Genomic DNA, 25991 nt, shown 5'->3' with positions numbered 1-25991 from the left:
CCTCTTGGCATATACTGTTGGAACCACAGAATATTTGAGGAAAATATTTTTATGTATACATTGGACACACAAATCCTATGAAATTGGAAGCTGCTGGAGTCCAGAAAAATCTTCTGATGTTTGCCAAGCATAAGAAAACTGACTCTAATTTTCATATATTATGAGCATTTGAAATATGCAAAGTGGCACTATAATCATTTCTTAGAATATAGCCACTGCTGAAAGAGTTTTGATATAATAGACACTTAATATTCATATTGACCTTAGTCATTTTTTAAAAGTTGACAGTTGCCATGATACTTCAATAAGTGTCAGTGTCTCAATGAAGCAATTTTGGATTAGGCAAAATATATTTTAATAAGTAAAGCTTACATACATATGAGTATATATCACCAATAGAGATTATAAATTTTTGCTGTTCTCTGGGAATAAGTTTATTCATTTTTTGATGAGACAGACTGTATGCTTTTCTCAGTTTTATGATCAAGTAGCATTAACAACAGAGGACAAAAGGTGCTTTTTAAAGTTAATTGGGTTGCTCTAAAAAAAACACAAAAAGCAAACAACAACAACAACAAACAACTTTAGAGAGCTCAGTTAAGATATCTATACTTCATTGCAGGAGAGGATATTTCACTGGAGTGTATATTAGACCATTTTGTGGTATGATTTGTAGATTATTATTGAGTGCCTGGATATATTTTTTACTTCACTAGAAGACTCTATCAATGCCTCTGTTTATCATTCAGCATTGTCATGTAGAGTTTTAAATGTGACCGGTTGGGGTGATGGCTTATGTACATAGGTTACCAGATAAGGGTGGAATTCCCCTTTAGCATTGTGGCATTCTTTCTGAAAATACAAATATTAGAAGAAAATGAGCTCTGCTGTTTCTTTTGGTTAAGCTCCATAAATCAATGATGATTAGATAAATAATGCATTAATCAACTCTTCCCAAGTAGAACTGTAATTGAAAATCTTGAAACTAAGAATGGACCAGTGATCACAAAGTGTCACATAACAAATAACAGTTCTTTCTTGAAAAGGTAACTCTATGTTGTCATATAAGTGGACTTGCCTTTCATCCTGTTGTGGATCCAGATTTTTCCTAAACATTCTTTCATTCTGTCCTTCCTTTGTTTGAAAATATCTTTGTCCAATGTTTTCAGCAAAACCTTATCAAATTTTTCTTTGGCTAAGGCTTCAGATATTATCTCTTCCAGTGCCTCTAATCACAGTCTACCAATGGGCCATAATTTAAGGCTTCAAGATATATATATATATATATATATATATATGTGTGTGTGTGTGTGTGTGTGTGTGTGTATATGTATATATTATATTCTTCCCTTGTCAGTTTACTTAGTGCCAATGGCTGAGGCATTTCCTCTAAAGGGCAGCATATTATATTAAATTAATATAATTTGTAAATTTGTTGGGAATTTTTTTTTGGAAAGGCAAAGATAGTTGACTAGAAAATCAAGGATAAAGTAGATAAAGCTGAGAGTGAGAAAAGTAAATTAAAATCACAAATTGTTAACTTCCAAAACTTACAAAAAGACTTTGTTTCCAACCCCTTTTGACATCTTTTTAACAGGATGTAGGGAAGGGTGGATGAGTGGGCAAGATGAATGTCAAAAAAACAATAGTAAATTTATTTAGAAATAGATGTATTCTCTCCTTCCCCCTGGATTCCCGTAAAGAGAACAGTTTGTGACACAGTGAAATCATTTCAATAATCTCTTAAGAGTAAAAACAGCGTCGAGTGCCATGGATCTGTTTCTTAGGGTTCTTCAGTGAAGAGGGCCTTCTTAAGCACATCAATAAATGCAGCTCTATAAGTGACCTCATTAGAGAGTAACGAGAGAGTAATTGGTCCTCTGTGTTACAGCGTTGTCCTGGGGCCATACCTTGGAGAGCTAATAATTTAGGCCTTAACACCTTATGTGAAGTAGTTTACCCATTTTCTTGGTATGTATACAAACCTCAGAGTGAGGCTGGCTTTTCTAGGAGTTGAAGTGCAAGGACTGTGTTACAACATTGTCCTGGGGCCATACCTTAGAAAGCTAATGATTTAGGCATTAACACCTTGTGTGAAGTAGTTTACCCATTTTCTAGGTATGTGTACAAACCCCAGAGTGAGGCTGGCTTTTCTAGGAGTTGAAGTTCAAGGACTTTGTTGAAGAGGACAACACAGGTAGAGGATTTGGGGTTGCAAACAGGAAAACTGAGGAATGATGATTAGCTCAGTGTTTTCTTTTGAGTTAACTATACAGAAGCACAAAATATTTTGAGATTTCCCTGTGATTACTGGCACAAGAAAGAAAAAGTATGAAAGCAATGGAGAATGTTTCTCTGTAGCACTCCTCCAGGCACCCACGACGTGGAACTGCAGACAGGAGTTGGTTGAATTTCCACATAGGAATCTACTCTTTGAGTTTAAAAAAAAAAAGCATTCTTTGGTGTGTGGGTAGAGAAAGAGGGAGGAAATGAGATTAGGAAAAAAAGTATAGCTCTATAACCATACTAACAAATTATCTTATAAAATTTCATAAGATGTCACGTTGAGCCAGAAAGAGGAAAGAAACAAACAAGTGTGCATATTTAGGATTCCATAAAATACTAAGCATGTAAAATGTTTAGTATGTAAAATACTGAGGCATTTAAAGCTATCCGATGCTGTTGAAGTTCATATCAGTGGTTACTTTGGGGTTACAGCTAGTGGCTGAAAGAACCAGAGGGTTTAGGATGAGGCCAATGTTGTTTGTTTATTTGAAGCAAGAGATATCAGGTGCTTAGTTTATTCACTGTGGATGTTGTATTAAAGTATCTTTTTGTTTAAATTACAATTCTATCTCCCACATATTAAGATATTGCTAACCAAGTTATGGCCTCTGCTGTTCTCCACTTCAAAGTATGCCAGAGAGACTCCAATCATCATTTCTAGAGAGCAAGAGACTTAATCTTGCATTTTAATCACTTCCCTTTTGCTATAGACTCCCAGATTTGTCCAAGAGTATATGTAGAAAAGCAAGTAATTAGTGTTTTGGAGTTAAGGTTGGTACTATATTATCATAGAATGCATCTTTATGTTATTAACCAAAATACTGAACTTGGAGGCTTTCTCAAAACTGTGAGCATTGTTAACTGGAAACCAGTGCCCCAAATTCTGGGCATTGATGTGCAGATAGGCATTTTAGGGAAAAAAATGAGAACAGGAAATAACATTGATGATAAAAAAAGATCCAATGTGTTTGAATGGTATAGTCAGTTTCTAATTTCAGAGTAATTTCTCTCACACATGTGTTAAAGTGTAAAGAAACATCTAATAAGATTTAACACTTCAAAGTCATTAACTACTAATTACCTAATGAATCCACAAACAGCTCTGATATTTGTGTTAAACATGACAGATCTCGTGTCATCTAGAAGCTCTGATGGCTCTTTTCATCTCTGCTCTTTTCAAAGTCTTTAAAAAGAACAAATCATTATTATGTTTCAAGTGAAGGACATGTATCAAATTTCTCTCTTGAGAAAAATCTAGTGCTTTATGAGGAAAATTTCCAGAAAGAGTCACATGGCTCAATAACTTTCCCAGTAGTATGACTCCAAATCCCAAATCTTCCTAGACCTCTGTGGTTGTGTTTACATGAGAAGACATTCAAATCAACCTCGTTGCTGACATGTTGATGGTACTGAATAAGTACCCATAGAATTTTTTTTGTCTGTTGTAGTTCTGTGGAGTATTTGCTTTTGTATACTGTAGAGATCACTTTATAGACTCAATTGTAATATTTAAAAATTATAAATGTCAAAACTATAATCATTTCTTTCAAATGGCTAAATTGTCTCTGCATTAGGAAGAGATGCCAACTTATACAAAACTGCTAACATCAGTAGTGGGAGTGCATCATTTGGAAGCACTGAATTTGGGCAGGTGTGAAGCAATGACCAGGTGTGAACATACAGACTTTAAAGTGGTGGGGAGTCTGAGAGAGAGACAACGGACGTTAGAGTTAATGAGAGCTGAAGGATAATGGAGTCTGTTTTCAGGAAATAGGAAATGTGTATGAAATGGAAATGTTTTATTAGAAAACTATTACCAACAGAGTTTTGTTCTTATTATTCTGTTATTCCATTTTATTATTCCATTGTCATGGAATAAAATAGTGCAACAAGTTTAATAATATGTATTAACAAGGGCTTCTAAATTTCTAATTAGATACTTTCTGGTTTCATTTAATAGTTGATGAACGAAGTACCATGGGTATTTAATTGTGGATAGGTTGCATAAATGGCGATGTAAATGTCACAATACAACAGCTTCCATTTGGCCATTCAACTTGCTGGACTGGGAAAACAAAGAAAAGGGATGAACTCCCACCCCCCATAATACTATAGTTTGAACTCAGTACTCTACTACTTGAACCAAACCCTAACCTTTTTTGCTTTAGTTTAGTTTTTAGACAGGATCTTATGGCTTCCCCAAGGCAGCTGGACAATCTCCCTACCTTCACCTCTCAAGTAGCTAGGATTCCAGCTGTGTGCCACCACATCTAGCTTATTTATGATAGGATCTCAATAACTACTCCCACCTCCTTCATTCACCTCCCCGGCTGAACTTGAAACTTGATCTTCCTCTTTCTAACATTGTGCTTAATCTTTGAAAACTTTTATTGAATACTTACTGTACCCATAAGAATTTAATAATCTCATTTATCTTCCAAATTGTCCTGGAATATGAAGTACCATTTTACAGATGAGGAAACTAATGCCATGTCATGCTGCTACTTGACTAGCAATAGGGCACCCGGGGTTTTTAATTCCAGGTTCAAAGGATTCAAAGCCTGTGAGATCTCTCCTTTATACCAGGAAATTAAAAACGTACAAACAAAAATGTCTTCCATGAACAGATCTGATTTGAATGTCTTTAAAAACCTTCCAGGTCTCATTTATCTTAAACTGGGTTCTGCAGATATTTATTGTGCTGATTTGATATAAGCTTGGATATAAGAAATTCTTTTTTTTTTTTTCAAACTGAGTTGTCAGCCCCCTCTTCGTTAAGCTCACGCAGCTTGAATTCTGGCTGGCACAGGCAGTGCGATCAAGGCTGCAGCTGTTTGCATCCCCTCCTCCCTGGCTCATCTTGAGTTCTGCAAATGAGCTCTGCAGACTGCTATTGCGTTCCGCAGTTGATGTGACAAATGGCTTTTGTGGCCTTTGATTTTTTTTCATGTCACTCATAAATTCGGGCAACAGATGGGCTGTTTGACTCAAATTCCATACATTTGAAGAGAAAACCTTGACAATCCCTTGCATTCAAAGTGGACCCTGTCCTGACGATTTATTTGTAAATTTGACTTTCAACCACTTTGGGAGGAACATAGAATATTCCCTTGGTGGTGGCTTGCTGCAAATAATTTAGATCCTTCTGTCATAAATCTCTAGAATACATCTTTTAAAAGGGATGTGGTGTTTATAATGCTAGATTTTTGTGAGTCAGATAGTGCTTGGGCAGTATGTTTGCCTTCCCGGTCTGTGTGGCACTGGAGTGAAATGGAGTTTTGGGTCATTCAGCTGCAGGCTCTAAGAAAGCCTGTTGTAACTGTGCATTTTAATTAACTGAATCAGCTGAGGAAATGTTGTCTCTTTACTGTGGTGTAGCTGTCTGCCTTGTAAAGTACCTCCCTGCATAAACAGAGGACTTCTATTCCTTTTACTGCCTTTCCCCCATACTCTTTAGGGGTGTTGTGCTTTTTTTCTTTTTCTGTTCTTAAATTACAGGTGGAGAAGGTTTAATTAACTCTAAAATGATTCTCCCACAAACACAGTTAATATTCTTTACAATTCTTTAAGCTACAATATAGTTTATACAAGATGTCTGCTGTTATTGGAGTGTACAGAACATTTAGAAACCTAAATCTGGTTTGTCCTATTTCTAGAGATAGTATCTGCACTGGGGGACAGTTAGTTGGAATACAAATGGAAGTTCACACACATGGTTCTTTTGCTTTCTTCCTCCCTTTCTCTCTCTTTCTTCCTTCCCTCCCTCCTTCGCTCTCTCCCTCCATTCCTCCTTTCCTCCTCCTCTTTCTCTCTGCATCTTCTCCCTCCCTCCCTCCTTTCCTTTCCTTTCTTTTCCTTTCCTTTTCCCTTTCCTTTCCTTTCCTTTCCTTTCCTTTCCTTTCCTTTCCTTTCCTTTCCTTCCCTTCCCTTCCCTTCCCTCCCTCCCTCCCTCCTCCCCCCCCCTCTCTCTCTCTCTCTTTCCTCTCCCTCTTTCCTCAGTAGTGGGTCACTGTGAACTAAGACCATAAAATGGGATCATTTAGCCACTGATTATTTTTGCACAACATACTGCTAGATCTTAAAATTGAGTTGAATATGAGTGCTTCAAGGACTTATGTACAAATTTGACTTCTGGGAATATGATTTGAGAGCCTCATATTGGAAACTGCTGAATATATCATCAGAAACTGCTGGATTCTATGGATGGTTATCAGTGAGGTTTTTTTTTAATTCAAGGGTTATCATATATCTATCTATGCAAAATTTCTGAATATGGATGAAAAGTTTAGAACAATTGTTTTTACCAAATCAGATTATTTGCAGGCCACTACCTGAGCTAGTCCAGGAGGATTCTAGTACTGCAAAAGCAAATACTACTACGATCACAACAAATCCAAAACCAGAAAAACAAATACAAAACCCAGTCACTTCATTTACTTCTTCAAAAAGCAATAATAATAATAATAACTTAAAAAATTAAGGAATCCCTGGGTATATTTCAAGCAATAAGGAGATAGATTGCAAGTAAAAAATGTGCAATGGTTGTGGTGATAACTTAAAAGATTACTAAGAAAGGACTGAGAAATGTATTTCTTGGGAAATTGTTAAATGTACAACAAACAAATTAGCATGGAATTTCAAACAGTAGGCAAGAACCTTGCACATTGCATTGCAAGGTTCTCAGAAATCCTACTAGCAATCAGTTTTTTTTATGGCCTAAGAAAGTTTTCCTGTCAATTTTTGCATTGTAGTTGTCTAAAAGTAAGTCTGTTCTGTTGATGGCAAAATTTCTCACTATCCAGATCCTAAGCAATATTTCACATAACAGAAAGAATTTGATTGGTCTACAAATCTATCTTACAAATCATAATTATAATGCAATTTAATATATTGGGAGTATATAATTTCTAATTCTGAAATTAAACTATAATTTACAAAATTATAGTTGTTCATTTATATATATCGAAAGATGTTGAATATAGAGTTTTTACCCATTTTCATTAAATTATTAGACTGCATCATTTTAATTATTGCTTTTCCCTTTTAATGTACTCTGAAGGTACAGATTCAAATTGCATTTAACTTATAAATAAAAGTTGAATAGCAAGAAAGATGCAAGATGTTTCAAGAGGAGATAAGAGGTAAAAGGAGGTTCTAGAGAGAGGACTAAGAGAATTAGCAGAATGAAAGCCAGGAGAGATTGAGATGGGGAGATGCTTCAGTTCCATGTAACCAAATATGCCTTCTATATAATTAATGTTTCCAAAGCTACAAGTAAATGAGCATATTACCTGTCCACTTGTGGGTGTTTGAGGTCTCCAATACAACAATTCCTTTGGAAATATGCATGATTAGAGAGCCAGAGACCTTTGACCTAGGGGCTGTGATAGGTAGGCTAGTTCTTTTTCTTTTGTGTGCAAAAAGAGGCAAGGCCTAAGAATGTGACTCAAGGAGAAGTTTTGGTGGGTAAAACAAGGAATCATCCCAACTAGAATGAAGGTCCATTCCCAGGGAAAAGTAGGCAAATAAAAGAGATCACAAAAATGGCTTCCACAACAAAAATTGAAGTGTACTATTATTTAAATATTATTTCTTTGTCTCACAGATACTTTTTACCTGTTTGCACTTTAACAGACCCCCTAAAATGGTCAGTTTTGGCAAATAACCTGAGGAAAAACAGTATGGAAATAATTTACTTCTGAATGTGATTCTTCTAAAGCTGTATTTTTATAAGAATATTTTTTGAAACTAGCATGATCAATGAGAATATTGTAGATGGCAGAAAGGTGGTATATATGAAGTACAGACAAACTATATACATTGACCATATAAATATGAGGCTGACAAATCCAGGTTCCATAAATTTGTTGCTCTAGATCATTATCTTAGGAACTAAAAAAATTAACACACTGTACTCTGAATAGAAACTATATCAATAAATATTGGAAGAAGAAAGGAGAAGTCTTCAATTTTTCTCAAAAATAGAATATGGACACATGAATAACTCAAGCACAAGACAGCCTGTGAGGAAGCCTCTAATAGAGGCACAAAATACATAAAAGAGTGAAGGGCAAGATTTAGAAAGACTTGCAGAATGAATAGATTTTGAGTTGAATTATCAATTCAATGCCTCAGGAAGGAAAAGGAGGGCTTAGAATGGAGGAAAGGACGTGTGTCCAAACACAGCAGTAAGCAGGAACTAGCTACTTCAAAAAGTGGCCATTGTTCAAGCATTGGAAGTGGTCTGGAATGAAGAGAAGGGTGTAGATGGAATTGCTAAGAGGCTTCAGATAATGGTTTTGTAGACCACTGCTCTTCTCCAGTGGTAACCGTGTGTTGACTTGCCCCTAACCTGACAAATATCTAGATTATCTTTCTTGGGTCTGCCAGAAAGCTCTGTCATTCTAAATAAAAACAGATAGTTGTGTTATGACCATTAAGGGAGATGGGAGTACTTAGAAAATGGAGCTGATGAAAAGGAGAAAGTTGCTACTGTCGGCCAAGCTCTGAATTAAATTTCAACTCTGTCATCTTATCTATCGCTCTAAGCATGCAAATCATATATAAAATATGCCTGGAAAAGAGTGCACAAAATATTCAAGAAATGTCTTTTTGCCTTCTTGCAACTATCTTGTGATGATTTTTTTTTTATTGTTTTCTACATTTTTAAGAAGAAGCTGAATCTCAATGTACTAAAGTTATTGAGTCTCAGGAAGAGATTTTCACAGTATTTCTGTCAGGATCTGTGGCCTAAGCTCTTTTTAGTAAGTGATAGTTAACTGAATGAAGTATGGATTGGTTGTCTTGCCATCTTTCCTTTGAGAAGGCTGGCTTATGGCTGAGAAAAGATACAAAGGAATTCACATTTTGTAAAGCAATTTATCCAAGAAGTACTTTCTTCAGCAAGTTCTGGATATACCTACTTAGTCTATGCTTTTTACACTTAGCTAAATTATTTTCTCTATATTAACATCAGTGCCTTGGGTGATAATACTTCCTAGATCTGTGAATAAGACATCTTCTTCTTTTTTTATTTTACCATTGCTGGGGCTTGAAGTTAGGGCCTGAGCACTGTCCTTGGGCTTTCTCAAAGCTAGCACTCTACTACTTGACCATAGCATCACTTTCGGCTTTTCTATGCATGTGGTACCAAGGAATCAAACACTGATCTTCATATATGCTAGGCAAGCGTGCTGCCACCAGGCCAAACTCCTGGTCTTGAATAAGATATCTTAAAAGACAGAGAGAACCACTGAGTGAAGGGATTTTAGCAGAGATAACCCTAAATAGAGAAACGGCATGGAAATAGGACCCTGGGAAGACAAGAAGGCAGATATCCAGAGCTGACTGGATTACACTCTAGAGACAACCCTGGTCCATCACTCCAGTTACTCCAACCATAAAACTAACAAAGCAGCAGCCCAAGCCTCTCACTAGTATAAGTAGGAAAAGGGGAGGGATGAAAAAGTCAAATTCAAGAAAATGATGGAAAATGCGGAAGGCGGCTGTTGAGACAGGGGAAAACCAAAATCCATCATTTGGGATTGTCTTTCAGATTAAGAAATATAAAAGAGGGGCTTTAGGCTATATTTTGAAACCTACCTTGACCTTTCCCCTTTATTTATAGCTACCTTGCTGCTTTGGTATTTTAGTGTAAACTAATAAAAACCCCACAGTCTCTGTGTGTCCAACCATAAAAATTTACCTGGGGAAAAGCCATGAAGTTATATGTAGATTTTTACATTTTGTTACTCAATCCTTTTCATGAAAAATCAAATGGACTAAGTGGAGGGTGCTTTCTTGAAGGCAGTGAAATGGGAAAATGAGAGGTCACAGGTTGGAAGCCCAAGGTGAGCAGATTGGCATTTAACTAGCAGATAGACACCCTAACAGTAAACCATTAGAAACTATTTATAAAAGGGAACTAGAGATGTATAATTCAGATTGAATTCATATGGTATGAATTATTTTAGGTCAGTCCTTATAAAATGGGTTAGGTATAGGATTAATGATGCTTATTTTCTTTACTGGTTTAATTATGGGAAAACTGATTCAATATAAGAGGACTGATTATATATTTAAAAATGGATATGAGCTCCCCTAAAGCCTCCTTTGAAATCACAAAATAGTATAGATAAAATTCCTGGTCCATAACAAGAACTCAGTTACATACCAATATACATATACATACAGAGAGGGGGGGAGGGAGGAAGAGAGAGAGAGAGAGAGAGAGAGGGAGGGAGAGAGAGAGAGGGGGGGGAGGGGAAGGGAGAGAAATTGCTAATAAGATATGGACAATCACATTATAGGATTTATTCATAGGATTTGCAGCTCTTTTCTAGGTATGAGTAGCTTGGTGGAAAACACATGAGCAGCTTATGTAATATGGCTTCTGCCCTACACACAGAGTTTTAAATGTTTTATTTTAATTGCAGATCAGTGATGCTCTCCCAGCCTGTCATTTACTTCATGGCAATGCCCAAGCCACATGCTTAAGCTTTTTCACTTTAAAATTTGTGTGCAAATTGGGCATAAGCCTTTCATAAGTTGATACTGGTCTCAGAGTTGTCAGTATTGTAACTATTTTAACTGTGATAACTTGGTTTTCACTGTTACAATCTTATAACCATCTTGTCAAGTTTTTTCCCCCAAGATACACTTTTTCAGTGTCAGTATGATATTCAATTTTCTTTTAAAGTCCTGTGAGATTCTAATTAGTAACATCAAAGGGTGGGGGATGGTAGTATGTTCCTTGTTGTAAGAATTATAAAGCTCAATATTAATGATTAGAAACATCTTTTAGCTACATGTGGGACCACGCTGCTGATAGTATGAGGGCCACTCAATTGTATACAGACTGTATCTCATGATCTGTAGGTACTTTCATTCACCCTCATTTTATTAAGGATTTATAGTTCAAGTTCTCTGTAAAATGTATTTTAAACCAGGTACAGTGGCTACTCAGGAGGCTGAGATCTGAGGATCGTGGTTCAAAGCCAGTCTAGACAGGGAAGTCTGTGAGACTCTTTTTTTTTTTTTTTTTTTTTTTTTGGCCAGTCCTGGGCTTGGGCTCAGGGCCTGAGCACTGTCCTTGGACTTTCTCAAGGCTAGAGCTCTACCACTTGAGCCTCAGCACCATTTCCCGCTTTTTTCTATGTATGTGGTACAGAGGAATCGAACCCGGGTCTTCATGTATGCTAGGCAAGCACTTTAACCACTAGGCCAAACTCCTGGCCCCTGTGAGACTCTTATCTCCACTAAAACTATCAAAAAGTCAGAAGGGAAGCTGTGACTCAAGTGGTAGATCACTAGCCTACTACTGCTGGTGGGAGATCAGGGACAGCACCTGGGCCTTGAATCCAAGCCCTAGGCTGAGATGAACACACACACGCACGTGCACACACACACACACACACACACACACACACACACACACACACACACACATGGACATGCGCGCACACACACACACGGACATGCACACCCATACATATCTTTGCTAAATGTAATATTGGCCTTATCATTTAATGTGTGAAGCTAAAAATGTGCATTTTTATCTTTGAGAAGACAAAATTTTTGTTGTTTTTTTTTGTTGCTGGTATGTTTTTGCTTGGTGTAATAAAGTTGAGCGTTCCCATACATAAAGGCCTATACTTATTTTTGGGTTTTTTTTTTTTTAGGAGTTAATTAGGAAAGAAAAAAAATGCTTTTATTTTTGCTACTTGGTAATTCAACTATATCTTTCTTTCCATTGAGAATCAGGTGCTTAGCAAGCTCTAGAGGAAAAGGAGATGGGTCAGTCAGCTTTACATTTGATTTATGTTCTAATACTTTAAGTATATTTTCTATTTTCCATAGGCTGTTCCAGTAAATGAAATGACTGAATTGTGTTGAGTTATATGAGGAAGAGACTTTTTGTGGTATTAGAAGACTCTTTCATATAAAGAAAACATCAAGAGTAGGAGAAAGAAGAAAGAGAGAACTTGTTTTTCCTAATAGGAAGATCAAGAACTCTGAAAATATAGAGAGCTGTCCAGAAGTAATTAATTTTGTTAGAAAATTTTGTAGGAAAGATAAGCTAGAAGATTCTTTTCTTCTCTCTCCCATAAAATGAATTATTATTGCTCACAGATGTTCTGTTGTTAGAAAGTACAGTGGGAACACAGTTCTCTCAGCTGGGACTTATATTATGATTGAGATATTATTCTGATTTTCCTGAAGTGCCCTTTATCGGCTCTGATACCTTACCTGTAAGATAAAAGCTTAAGTCAAAGGTCATTATTCATAAAAGAAAAACACTTTGTATTTTATGCTACTTTAAACAATACAGTGATTCCTCAAAAATTACAATTGATAACGGAAATGCTAGTTTCACTCACAGCTTATCACCTGAGCCCTATTTCAAGGCCTGTATGCCAGGAGCCGTACTGGAAGGCAACCTTGGGAATTACCTTTCACGAGGGTGGATGTGGAGCATAACAAACTACAGAGCTACCTCATACGATCAGACTTGAGATATGTACTAAGCCCACACAAGATACAAAAAATTACTTCTTGGTTCAAAATTGATGTCGCCCATATAAAAACACAGTGTTTATACAGTATGAAGTCAATAAGATTAAAATAGCGGAGAATTAAGTAGACATCTACTTAATGGTATGCTATCCCAACTCCAGTTAGAACCCAAGTTGAATTTTGATTTCATTTGCTAAGTGCTTGCTTCATTGTTCTCTGCTTGGTATCTTTAGGCCAATTGTACATAGTGAATGATGTTGACAGAACCCAAGTCTTGGGCAACAGAGGGTGGAAGACTCTGATTCTTTCTGGATATCAGCACTAGAGGCAAACCAAGTTATCAGGGCATATTGATTTCAAAGGCATCTAGGTTTCTGTCACAAATAAGTTGGTGATGGCTTCTGACCCATTCCAAACATGACACCAGCCATCCCAACCCAGCATCTTGCAAACTGCTCTTTAAAAAGAAAAGAGTGCCATCATGTTAGAGTATATGAAGTGATTTTTCTTATTTTGGCCCTTCTAGTAAGCTTGAGGTGTTAAGAAGACCACTTAAGTGTGTACATGGGAAACTTTTTAGTCAACCTAAGAAATTTACCTGTGACAGCTTGACTAGCAAAGTAAGTGTTGGGGAAATTTGAATTGAGGTCTTAATTTCTAAGCTCCATCTTGTACAGTATGTATAGTTACGATTATTATCCTCCAATGAAATAGAATTACTTTTAGTTTAGATTTGCTGCAGAATCTTTATTGTATTCTACCAAGCTATCCAAAATCACTAACAATCTCAGGGGCTAAGTGAAATTTGGTCCACTTCTGGAGGTTTTTGTGTGTGGGAAATAGTTACTCCCACCTGTGAATGTAATTAGTTTTCAAGAGCTATTTAATAGCCCTTATTTAATGTGTATCAATTCTGTGTTCCTCATGATGTTTGTCATTTAATTTTACTGATACATTTTGGGTTCCAAGTTTCTCTCAGCTCTCTCTGATTTTAATGTAGGTAGCAATGTAAAGTATCAAAGCTCTATGGGTTTGTTATAGATAGAGATTCTAATGGAAATGCAGAGAAGAGAAATCAAAGAAGCAATATAATTCCTGGAATTTTCATTTCTCACGGCTCAGTTCTCATTTGTGGAACCCATTTTTGTTTTAAGCCTCATGGTTTGATGCATTCCCCGCCCCCCTCCATGCTAATCCACACTTTAAATAAGCTATTTGAGTTCTCATCTTGGTAAATGTCAAAAGAAGAGAAGATATTTCATGCACCTACAGCATCTGAAAAACCCTTGCCAAATCCATGAATCTGACTCTGCATTATCCTTCCCCAGAAGGAGAACATAATTTCATTATCCATGAATCATCACCTCTTAGACTGTAACATCATTATCGAAAAGCCTAATGGAACTAGTGTTCAGCTGGCTGAAAGGGGGAGGGGAGAGAAAGCACTGGGGCGAAGCACAGGTCAACAACACCACAGACAAACTCTAGAGGAATTCTGGAGCCACAAGGGGAATCCTCCCTCCTTTGATGGATCCAAAATACCTAAGGACAGTCAATAATTCATACCGATTCTTTCTATATGAATATTGGCATTTGTTTTCCAAAACTAAATAACATAATATTCCAACTTCTTGCCTACTAGAACTATATTAAAACATTTGATAAATTTATTAGATGAAGCCAACATCAGTGAACAGAGAATTTAGAAATATTTCCTATCTATTTCCATTGAATTATTTGCTTCCTATCTTCACATTAACCAGTTCTATGACTTGTCTTCTGACATTATTAAAGAAAAAATCAGTAGAAAAATATACATTAAATTAGACAACAATCTCATAACCCAGGAAAAGTGACTAAATTGTACTTCAACATACAAATCAAAACTATGTGTGTTAGAATTCATGTTTACAAAAGAATTTAGGATGAAAAGCCATGAGTGAATAGCTGTGTTTGCTCAAACTAGCCACTAGAGGTCACTGATACTCTATAGAAATACTGTCAATTGCCTGTGTCTACTTAGGCAGTTGACTCACCAAATCAAGTTAAAAAAAAAATGGCTTAAATTCTTTGAAAAGATATAATGCCAACATCCTGGTAAAATACACACTCACTTAAAATAAGTATATCTTGCATAACTACTGCTTAGCACACTGCTGGGATTATTCACTCCTGGCTACAGTAGGTTATGGATACTCAGGCTTCTAAAAGTTGGGGGCGGGGAGAGCACACACACACATATGCAGTTCAGAGAGACTGAACTCCACTTTTTTCTCTTTTCTGAGGAAGCATTGAAAGTATGAATGAATCCATGTGGCATGGACACCACTCTACTGGGCAGCTCAATGCTTCTGACTTTATTTAACTACCGTTACCTTGGAGGAGGGGAGGCAGACATTTCATGTAAACTTGCACCAGAAAAATGGATATCCATGCCGTTTGTCTGCTGCACAATGCGTTTTAGATACTTATGAAAATAGATTCATTGTATGTAGTCTAGAAGGTGTCATGGACTGGATATGAGGCCAGCAACTTCTGCTCAGGAAAATGTTGCAGATGGCTTTGTGAAATTGCCAGTGGTCAAGTAGTTGATTGTCTAACCTGCAAGAGTTTCATATCTGTTCTCAGAAGATACTGTAAAATTCAAAGGGAGGCATGTGGGGAAAAAACTTTTCTCTGGCAATTTTATGTCCCAGATAAAAATGAGTTTTTCCATGTAGGGTATTTTATTTGACTCTTTAATCTATTACTAAATTTTTATGTAAAAATAGGCATTTAGAATGACCAGCCCTTAAAAATGTTGGTTATTCACTTAATCATGTATCAACCTTACACATCAACTGGTTTGATGTCACAGGAATTTAAATATGACTCTAAATCTTTGGGATCCATTATCAATCAAGTAGAAGGTCAGTTGAAAGAATAAAAATGAGTGTTTTAAATTTAACACTGCCTTTAATTAATACAACCATGTTCAGTACAGATAAAAATGAGGCTGACCAAAGAAAATTCCTTTTTTGAATGGAATTTGTGTTTACTGACACTTTATGAAAAAATATATAAAATTACATTTTAGTGAGAAATATCACAATAAGTAAGCTCAGTCCTCCAGGTCATAATACTGTAAGGAAATGTCTGTACTATTAATCCATTGGGAATATGTGACTATTTGTCATTAGCAAAAATATATGTATATATTCAACTATTATAGCATGATACTTTTTTGAACTGGCATCTATTTTAATATTCTCATCAATATCTGAAAACCTTGAAAATCTACTTTCTTACTGCATATAAAAGTATGGTTTTAATAATCTGGCTTCCTTGCAATTCTATTTAATAGTGATGTGCCTAGATATTTTTTTCCTTTTGCCCTATGAAAAACATTCGAAGTGTATAAAAATGCTGGTAAAAATAGCCATTCACATTTTCTTTTTCTTTTTGCTGCAGTGATTCTGTGTTGAAAGAACAGGGGGATGGTTAAAGATGAAGGCTTGGCAAGTCAAATTAAATAAAGCAGCAATTCCTAATCTTTGCTCCTACAGGCCAGCTGTTAATTTTGGAGGATGAAAGATGATGCCAACTAAACATAGAATATGCTTTTTCCTGAAATCTCAATGGCTCATAGTTCATATCATTTCAATACAGAGGCTGTGATATTTGTGCTGCAGTCAATAAACTTTCACCAGTGACATAAACACATGCAGGCAGCTTGCAGCTTACCAACAGGGTCTGTACAGAATTGTCCCGATGGCTGAGTATACAATACAGATGAGCACAGGGACACAGAAATGTCAGCGAGAGCAGCACCAAAGAGGACTGTCAATGGGTCAGTCCTATTTCCTCGAAGATTTATTTATGCATTTGTTAAGACGCTCCCAGAGTCATTCTTCCCATTGAGGTTGGTGGTGGGAAGCCTATCTTGGAACAGGTTCTCTTCCACACATCTGAGTGAAGTGTCAGTCATCAGAGGACTGCTGTGTGCGGGATGTAGGGATGTAGCAAGGGACACCACAGGACAACCTGACAAATCCCAGACATACACCTAACCAGTCTGCTAACTAGATTTAAATCTTGGAAAAATGCTGAGATTCTGGTAAGGTCACAGCCATAGGCTGGTAAGCAAGGTGCCTTCCCATTTTTCAACCTCACTACCTCTGAAAGACTCCTAATAGGAGGAGGCCATGGAGAAATCTGCCTCCTCCAATTTGCCTATTTGTTTTAATTAATGAACACATGACCTCAAAGGAATGGACTGTGAGACCTATACAGGGGTAGGTTTTCACAATCTCAAACTTTGTTTCCTCATTTCCTCACCTTCTGTGACTCTCTACTTGCAGTCTTTGAACCCACCCCCATCCCCCATTTGCCTACTTGCAATTCAGACTCCTCAGGAAGTGCTCCTGCGAGAACTTTTCCTTAAGACATCATCATCTTTAAGCTGTTCCTTGCCATTTCCTTTTTGAGGGCAGGGCATTGTTTTTAGTGTCTCTGTCTCTACCAGACTCATGCATGGAGTCAAATCTCCTCAGATCAATTTAAACTCTCAAGTACTGGGGTGGGGTGAGAGAAGGGGTGTCACTCATCTTTTCCCCCCGATTTCCCAAGGAAACGAGGAGGAGAGGAGTCCTCCACGTGGGGTATTACTTACAAAAGAAGTTTCATCTAGAAGCAAACGCAACCGTGAATGGAATCAGTAAAGGGTCTTATGCAATAGGCGTGCTATCAAGCCCAGTTCAATCGTCACATTGATTGTGGGATTTAAATTTCAAGCGGCTGATTATGTGTGTGAGGGGGAGGGGTGATGGCCAGCTTGAATGAATGCACGCAAAAGGGACAGCAAAGGACCTTGCCAGCACAGAGAGAGGGAGAGGGAGGGAAGAGGGAGGGAGAGAGGCAGAGAGGGAGAGGGAGAGAGGCAGAGAGGGAGAGGGAGAAAGTGGGAGAGGGAGAGGGAGAGGGAGAAAGCAAGAGAGGGAGAGGGAGAGAGAGCAAGAGAGGGAGAGAGGGCGGGGGAGAGGGAGGGAGAGAAGGAGAGGGAGAGTGGGGGAGGCCAAGAGAGAGCCTGGAGTTGTGTGTGGGAGGGGGGACTGTTCCTCTTCTTTTTTTCTTAAACAGTCACCAGAGTTCCACAGAGCACCACTCACGTCCCAGCCCCGTGGGAGCGCCTGGGCTGTGTGTGTGCGCGCGCGTGTGTGTCTGGGTTTGTGGCGACCCCCTCGGCGGGCGAGCGGGTTCCTACCTCACACTCCCTGGAGCCCGCCTTGCCGTAGGCGCAGGGTCCCGCGCCGTTCAGCAGCATCTCCCCGGCCTCGGGGTGGCTGGGCTTGTAGTCCACGTAGAACTCCTGGGCGCCGGGCGTCGCGGGCTGGAGCGCCTGCCTCTTGCTCTTGCGGGGCCTGCGCACGAGGGAGCGCTGCTGCAGCTGCTTCATGCTGGCCGGGTAGCGCTTCCACGACACGTAGATCACCAGCAGGATCACCAGCACCGACAGGAAGAGGGCCACGCTGCCGGCGATGATCTTATGGAAGGAGATGTGCTCGGGGTCGGCCTCGGGCTCGGGGCCGGGCTCCTGGGTGGTGGCGGCGGCGGCGGCGGCGGCCCGGGTCGGGGGGAGAGGCGGCCGGCTGTCGTGCTTGGGCCGGGGGAGCTTGGGTTTGAAGGTGGGCTGGGGCAGCGCCGGGGCCGCGTGCGGACGCTCGGTGGTACCCCGGCCGCAGATACTGTAGTTCTTGACGGCGTCCATGACGTGGACGCCCTGCAGCTCTTTGGGACTGGCGCAGATGATGGTGTTTTCCCTCAGACCCCGGAAACTTTTGAGCCAGTTGACCAGGGAGCAGATGTTCCGACTGCATTCCCAGATGTTCCCGGCCAGGCTGATGTCGTTCAGAGAGATCCAGGAATCCAGGATCTCCTGGCCGATGAACGTGAGCTTGTTGGAATCCAGGTTGAGGCGCTGGAGGTTGGGGACGCACTGGAAGACGCTGGGTCCGCTGAACGCCTCGATCTCGTTGCCGGACAGATCGAGCCTCTGTAAGGAGCTCCAGGTCCACGCCATGGTCTGCCCGATGACGCTGATCTTGTTCCACTGCAGGTAGAGGTTCTGCAGGCTCACCAGGCGGGGGAAGAGGGCCAGGTTGAGTTTGGAGAACTGGTTGTGTTCCAGGTGGAGTTCTTTGAGTCTGATCATCCCGGCGAAGACGTTCCGGGCTAAACTCCGGATGCGGTTGTAACCCAGGTCCAAGAGTTCCAGGTTGCGGCAGTCTTGGAAAATACGCACGGGGATGGTTCTCAGGGAGTTGGATCGCAGGTGTAAACTGAGCAGCTTCCTCAGGCCCCGGAACTGCTCGGACCCCAGGGAGTGCAGCTGGTTGTAAGACAGGTCCAGGTTCCGCAGATTGGTCACGGGCCGGAAGGTGTTGTTGAGGAAGTAGGAGATGCGGTTGGAGCTGAGGATGAGCTCCTTGAGCCGGCGGATGCCGTTGAAGGCGTTCTCGTCGATGTTGCCGATGTGGTTGTGGTCCAGGTAGAGCCAGGTGAGCTGGTTGAGCCCTTTGAACTGATTGTACTTGAGTCTCTGGAGGCTGTTGTAGCGGAGGGACAGGCCCAGGCAGCCGGCCGAGATGCTGGAGGGGATCTCCTGTAATTTCTGGGATTCGCAATAGACCATTTTGCCTTCACACCTACAGCCCTTAGGACATCCTCGCTCGGCAGAGGAGAGCACGGTCCACAGAACCGTGGGCGCGATCACCAGGGCTACCGCGGACCCGCTCAGTAGCCTGATTACACTGAAACCTGGAAATAAAGACAACTTAGAAAAGTTATCCTCCCTCCCTCCCCCTCCCTGAAAAAAAAATAAGAATCGTTTTGTGTTTATTTATTTTTTTTTTTAAATTTCCATTCATCAAGCAGAGACACAGACACGGACCTAGAGATTCCTGTCGAGACACGTAAACATTGAATCACATTTTGGTAGCAAGTGTCACCTCTCTATAATTTAAGGAGATGGTCCTTGGATTTTTTTTTTTTTTTGCGTTTAAACAAGGCCACATGTCCACTAGCAATTGGATTGATAGCCTTAAAGCAAATGAAGACAATCTCTATAATGATTAGGGCAGAATTATTTACACAGGCTAGAGGAATTTTTTTTTCTAAAGAAGGAAAAGAAGAAAAATGACAAAACATACCCATCCTTTGTATTGTTCAAAGGTCGTCCTCAGGTCCTTGGCTTTGGCTGGGGGGCCACTTTCATGACAGCCCCTGTCAGCTTGCTGTAGTGAGTCAGGGCTCGCTGACACCCAGGAAGAAAAATTGGACCCCTTGGGAGATGGACCGATTTTGGAACATTATTCTTTGCCAGCCACGCAGAACACACTCCAAGAACAAGTAAATCCCAACACCGCATTCGCATCAACCCCCCCCCCCAAAAAAAATCTTCTTAGGTAATAGGATCTTCATGGATCTTACGTTTTTGCATCTTTACAGTTTTTTTTTCCTGAAGGAAAGGGTTAAAAAAAAAAACACCACCAGAAAAAAAAAAGCCAAAAAAAAAAAAAAAAAAAAAAAGCAAACAACCCTGGCTTCTACAATTTCTTCTTCTCAGAAAGCATGATGTATTCCTTCAGGCAACACGGGGCTACCTGGGCCACCACATCTGTATTCCATCGCCCAGCCGTTCCTGTGCCGAGCAACCCCCCCAGTTCAGCCGCCGAGCTGTGTTGGAGCCCAGAAGGCAGGAGAGCCCCGTAGCGCGCACACGCTCCGCGCACTCCCGCAGACTGTCATTCTGAAAGCTGCTCGGACTGTTGCTTTGGTTTCAGTGAATGCAGTCTTATGTAAAGCTGCCCCCAGTGGCGAAGCACATTATGGGCATGTGCAGAAATGTCTCTCTTTTATCTTGCAAATGAGCAGACTCTGGGCTGGAAAATGAATGATTCTTTTGGGGTGGCCCAATAGGAACCCAACGGTCAACGTAATCAATACCTAGCAACCTTTCCTGTGATTTCCCAGTCAGCCTTTACGATTGGGCAATGTCTTGTATTGTCTGCGTTGGTTTAATAGCTGAGCACGTGCGTCCCAGAGGGTTTTTGGTTCCCCCCCCCTCCCCTTCCTGGAGCTGGCTATTAAGTTCACAGATCGAATGTCAAATTTTCGTCACCTCAACGTAGGCTTGGAGCTGAAATTTAGAAAATGAATTATTGAGCTTTTCACAGCATTGCTTTAACTGTTTGTCCATCTGACCTCCTGGACTCACAGTCACTGCATTATGCAAGATGTCTCAGGATGCTGGAACTCATACATTTTGGAATAAAGGAAATGACTAATGATCTATGAATAAATGGATTCAATAGCCTTTTGGTTTCTCCACTATATATATATATATATATATATATATATATTATAATTGGTTTTGGTTTACTGGCTTAAGATTTGGTTTATTATTTTGATCGCTGTGATTTTTTTTGAAATTAGAAGGCAAGCAATTTTTATTGCTAGTATAAGAATTAAGAGGTCCTTTAGTTCACAATTTATTGATGTGGCTACTGTGTGTTATATTATTAGTATTTATTGAGTCTATTCCAAGTACTGATCTTATTTTTAGTAATCAATTGGATGCAGGTCCCATTATCACTTCCATTTAAAAGATAAAGTATTGAGACTTTGGTTATTTGAAATTGGATAGGGAATGTGGGAAAACAAGATGAGGGGTGGAGGTGGGGAAGGGAAATGGGGACCAAGACATGAGAAAGGGTATCAATATATGTGAATTAATGCACCTTCTATCTGGCGAATATAATGTAACCCTTCTATTAATTACAATAAAAATATATAAAAAAAGTATTGAGACTTGAAGGGGTCATTTGTGTAAGTCAAGTAAATAGTAACTTTGTGATAGGGAACAAAATTGGTCTTGTGGATAGCTATTGCCATATATATAATATTGTTATATATATATGTATATATATGTTTTATATATATATATGTAGATTAAAGGCTTGGTATAGTGAGGCTGTGATCAGCATATCCTTGTTTCCTTGGTCTGAAGCTCCTAAAAATGGTTTAAAAACTAAAAAGTTAGTGATTAACTCCCCCCTCCCAGTTCTAATCCTGATTACAATTTGCTAGCTATGCAACCTTAAGCAAGCTATTTAATTTCCTTATGCCTCAGTTTTCCCATCTGTAAAATAGATAATAAAATACATACCTCATAAATACATTTAGAGAATTAAGTTAGCTTGATACTTTAAAGTACCTGGACTAGTGTATAGCACATAACCTGTGTTATTTGAAAAGTCTCAGCTGTATTACATCAGGCATATTGTTTAGTATTGACTATTGAGCATACAGAAGTCTTTAAAGCACAAGAAACATTTAGTGAGTACTTGTTATATTGTACACAGTGGATTTCTCAGGTTTACTATATCAGCTTCTTTGAAGAGAAAATTTCTTGTTTCTATCATCTCAACTGCATCTCAGCAATGAATCTTTGGTTCTCAGGGGCCATCCCTAATAATTAATCTTTGATCTTTTTACCCCAGGTAGAGCATCTTAACACTTAACCTTCCACAGAGGTGGCCATTTTGTTTAAACATACATGCTGTTCTTTATAATCTCTACTTCATTAGTTTATGTTAGTTGATTTGGCTAAGAGCCAATTAGGTAGCCCTTAGACATTCCAAGGATGAGAAGTTTGGTAAATGGTAGTCATGATAATCAAAGGTTCTACAGATATAGACCAGTTCTTCAGGTCATGTGCTATTAATAGGGCAACAGTTCTCATGAAATTATGCATTTTGTGAATGCATCTAAAAACACCCATAGATCTCCTTAAATAATATAGATTTCAGGCCAGGAGATTAGCCCAGTGGTAGAGTGCTTGCCTAGCATGCATGAAGACCTGGGTTCGATACCTTCATACCACATACATTAAAAAAAAAAAAGCAAGAAATGGTGCTGTGGCTCAAGTGGTAGAGCTCTAGCCTTGAGAAAGCCCAGAGACAGTGCCCATGTCCTAAATTCAAGACCCAGGACTGGCAAAAAAAATAATATACATTTCCAGAGCTGTAGGCATGGTTCAGTGGTAAGAGAGCCTGTTTAGCAAACAGAAGGCCTTGAATTAAAACTTTTTTGGTAGGTCATGGGGCTTGAACTCTGGGACTGTGCACTGTCCCCTGAGCTCTTTAGCTCAAGGCTACTGCCCTACCCCTTGAGCCACAGTGGCACATCTGATTTTCTGGTGGTTAATTGGAGAGTCTCATGAACTTCAGTGCTCGGGCTGGCTTTGAACCATCCATGATCCTCAGATCTCAGCCTCCTGAGTAGCTAGGATTACAGGTGTGACTCACCATGCCCAGCTTGAATTCAAACTTTGTACTGACAAAAATTCAAATTTTGGGCCAGGAGTTTGGCATAGTGGTAGAGTGCTTTCCTAGCATGCATGAAGACCCGGGTTCTAACCTTTGGTATCACCTACATAGAAAAAAGCTGGAAATGGTGCTATGGCTCAAGTGGTAGAGCTCTAGCCTTGAGAAAGTCCAAGGACAGTGCTCAGGCCCTAAGCTCAAGCCCCACAACTAGCAAAAAAAAAAAAAATCAAATTTTGTTCTGACAAAAAAATCCCACATAGATTTCCTTCTTTGTCCCCCAAGATTTTTCAGTCTTCAGGATGGGAGATGACATTTTAATTAGTAGTCTTTGATGGAAAATTAGATTAAAAATTCATAGCAAAAGGATGCTGAAAAATAACACATTTTCTCCTAGGGAAGAGACTATGCCATTGACAATAATGAGATAAAGACAAAGACCTGCTTTGGCTACTTCAGTTTTTCAAAGATCTACAACTGTCCATGGCACATAATAGATGTTAACCAGTATATTTATTGCACAAATACATTTTATGGAGGGAATGTGACAAAAGCACTAAAATAAAGTGGCTATGTAATATTAACTTACATGTTTTAGAACACATGTGATTGAGCTTACAGCTTTTCTACACCAGTAAAGGTGGAAGTTATTTTCAGGAAAATATGTGTGGGGTGTGTGTGTGTGTGTGTGTGTGTGTGTGTATGCTGTGTATATGTGTATGTGTGATTTCTGGGACTTGAACTCAGAGCCTGGGTGCTGTCCATTAGCTTTATTGCTCGAGGATCTACTACTTAAGCTGCAGCTCTACTTATATTTTTTTTGCTGGTTAACTGGAGAGAACATTCTTATGGACTTTCCTGCCCAGGCTGGCTTTGAACCATGATCCTTGGATCTCAGCCTTCTAAGTAACTAGGATTATAGGCCTGAACCACCTGTTTCTGGTGAGGAAAATACTCTTAAAGGATGTATGTGGAAGGAGAATAGCTAAAAGCTTCAAACCTTAGATGATTAGCAGACAATCTTCACTTGTCTTGAAGCTATCTCCTAATAGATAAACCATACATATTACAAGAATAGTGAAATAATAGTTCTTATAATATTCTCTGTGGCATAATATAAAAGATATTGCTAAATCTTGATCATTGAGCATCCTACATGGGACTTCCTGACTTGTATATCTTTTAATTTAACTTTTTTTTTCTTTTGCAGTCCTGGGCCTTGAACTCAGGGCCTGAGCACTGTCCTTGGACTTTCTCAAGACTAGTACTCTACCACTTGAGCCACAGCATCATTTCTGGCTTTTTCTATGTTTGTGGTACTGAGGTATCAAACCTGGGTCTTCGTGTGTGCCAGGCAAGCACTCTACCACTAGGCCAAACTCTCAGCCCTCTTGATTTAACTTTATTGTGCAGATTATATACAGAGAACATGTTTATCTGAAAAAAATGAAAGGAAATGATGCTTATCATTCATTTCTCATCTTTGTGCTTTAAAGTCTCCGATCTTTTTGACTTCTTTTTCCCCCTCAGTGGGAAGTCATTAGGACACCTTTCTTGCCTGTCTGCTGCAGAGAGCTGCTTTAGAATGACTGGAGGGACCAACCCTTCGGAACTCCCAATATCTCATACCCAGGTCCATATGCCTCATACCCAGAGGTAGTAGCACAAATGAGCCTCTGGGTATGTGGTTGTCTGCCTTTGCTTTCCTAGGACAAACATTCTGTGATTATTTCAGGTAAGTAATAGGCTGCCTTGTTGTGTACCTTACATTTGTTTCTAGGCACTTTCCTGATGATACCTTGGCTGCTATTCTTTGCTTGGTCTTTTATTGTGGCATTATGTCCTTCCTGTGGGGCTTGTGATTGGTATTAATATTGGCCATGGAGCCTTTCCTCAAATTTTCTTAGATTGTTTGGATCCTAAGCACTCTGTGTGGACTCTATGTTGGCACTTGTTCTTCATTCCACACCATATCTGTCCCGAGTGGTCTGCAGAGCAATGGGTGCTTGGAGGGAGATAATACTAGAGATTAGTTGAGAAGCAAAAAAATAAATAAATACAGTTCAACTTAAGAGTGCATAAATTATTTTAAGGAGCTAGTATAGAACCACGGGAGGAATTAACTTATGTTCCCAAATATTTTAAATGTCTCGTATGATTTCTAGTTTCTCTAATTGGTGACTAGAGCAAGTTGATTATTTCCGATCTGCCTTTTAATACAGGCAAAATTAAACTACATATGTATTTACCAACTTTTTTTTCACACTTAACACCATGTGCAGAACCTACCATAAACTCCTTGACAAGTTACATTTCCCCAGTGAATCTAGGGCCTCATGATTTATACAATTATAAAATATAGTGTCATCTATCTAAACACTTTTTATTGCACTTGCAGTACTATAAATGGCTAAACATATTTTGTTTAAATTGAGTAAATAAATCAGGCTTCAGGATATAATGCCAAATTTTATTCCAATATGAAACCAAATTGCCAAATATAAAGTTAGGAAAACAAGATGGCAATATGATATACTGACACCTTCAGAGTGGCTGGCCTCAGAGAATCTATGTATTTAACAAATACCTGGCCTGAATATCCATTATCTACTAGTCATTGTTTCAAATACTTGAAATATGTTTAGCATACAAAATAAAGCTCTGTGTTATTGTGACAATAAGACAATTAAAATAACTATATGTTAATAAGTATTAGTAGGTAATATATACTGTGAAAGAAAAGAGAGCTATCAGGAAGGTTGTGTTTGCAAGAAGTGAGTTGGATGCCATTCAAACAGGATATTAAGGCCTCTGAGAATGTTGTCT

The 25991-nt window shown here is 39.2% G+C and overlaps 2 protein-coding genes across 2 annotated transcripts in view; one reads left to right on the top strand and one right to left on the bottom strand.

Annotated features, from left to right (window-relative positions):
• Lrrtm3 (leucine rich repeat transmembrane neuronal 3) overlaps positions 1–20602 on the bottom strand; it is a 151475-nt gene extending 130873 nt beyond the window's left edge. The window contains exons 1-2 of the mRNA XM_090346410.1: positions 19989–20602; positions 18044–19596 (exon numbers count right to left, since the gene is read on the bottom strand). Coding sequence (XP_090202536.1) covers positions 18044–19596; positions 19989–19992 — 1557 coding nt within the window. The 5' untranslated portion in view covers positions 19993–20602. The remainder of the gene's footprint in view (positions 1–18043; positions 19597–19988) is intronic.
• Positions 1–25991, top strand: part of Ctnna3 (catenin alpha 3) — a 1180588-nt gene that overhangs the window by 482529 nt on the left and 672068 nt on the right. The window lies entirely within an intron of this gene.

The sequence above is a fragment of the Megascapheus bottae genome, chromosome 15, assembly GCF_031878675.1.
Source record: "Megascapheus bottae isolate mThoBot1 chromosome 15, mThoBot2.hap1, whole genome shotgun sequence".
NCBI classification, from domain to species: Eukaryota; Metazoa; Chordata; class Mammalia; order Rodentia; family Geomyidae; genus Megascapheus; species Megascapheus bottae.
The sequence above is the reverse complement of the archived record's forward strand: the minus strand, read 5'-3'. Positions and strand labels throughout refer to the sequence as shown.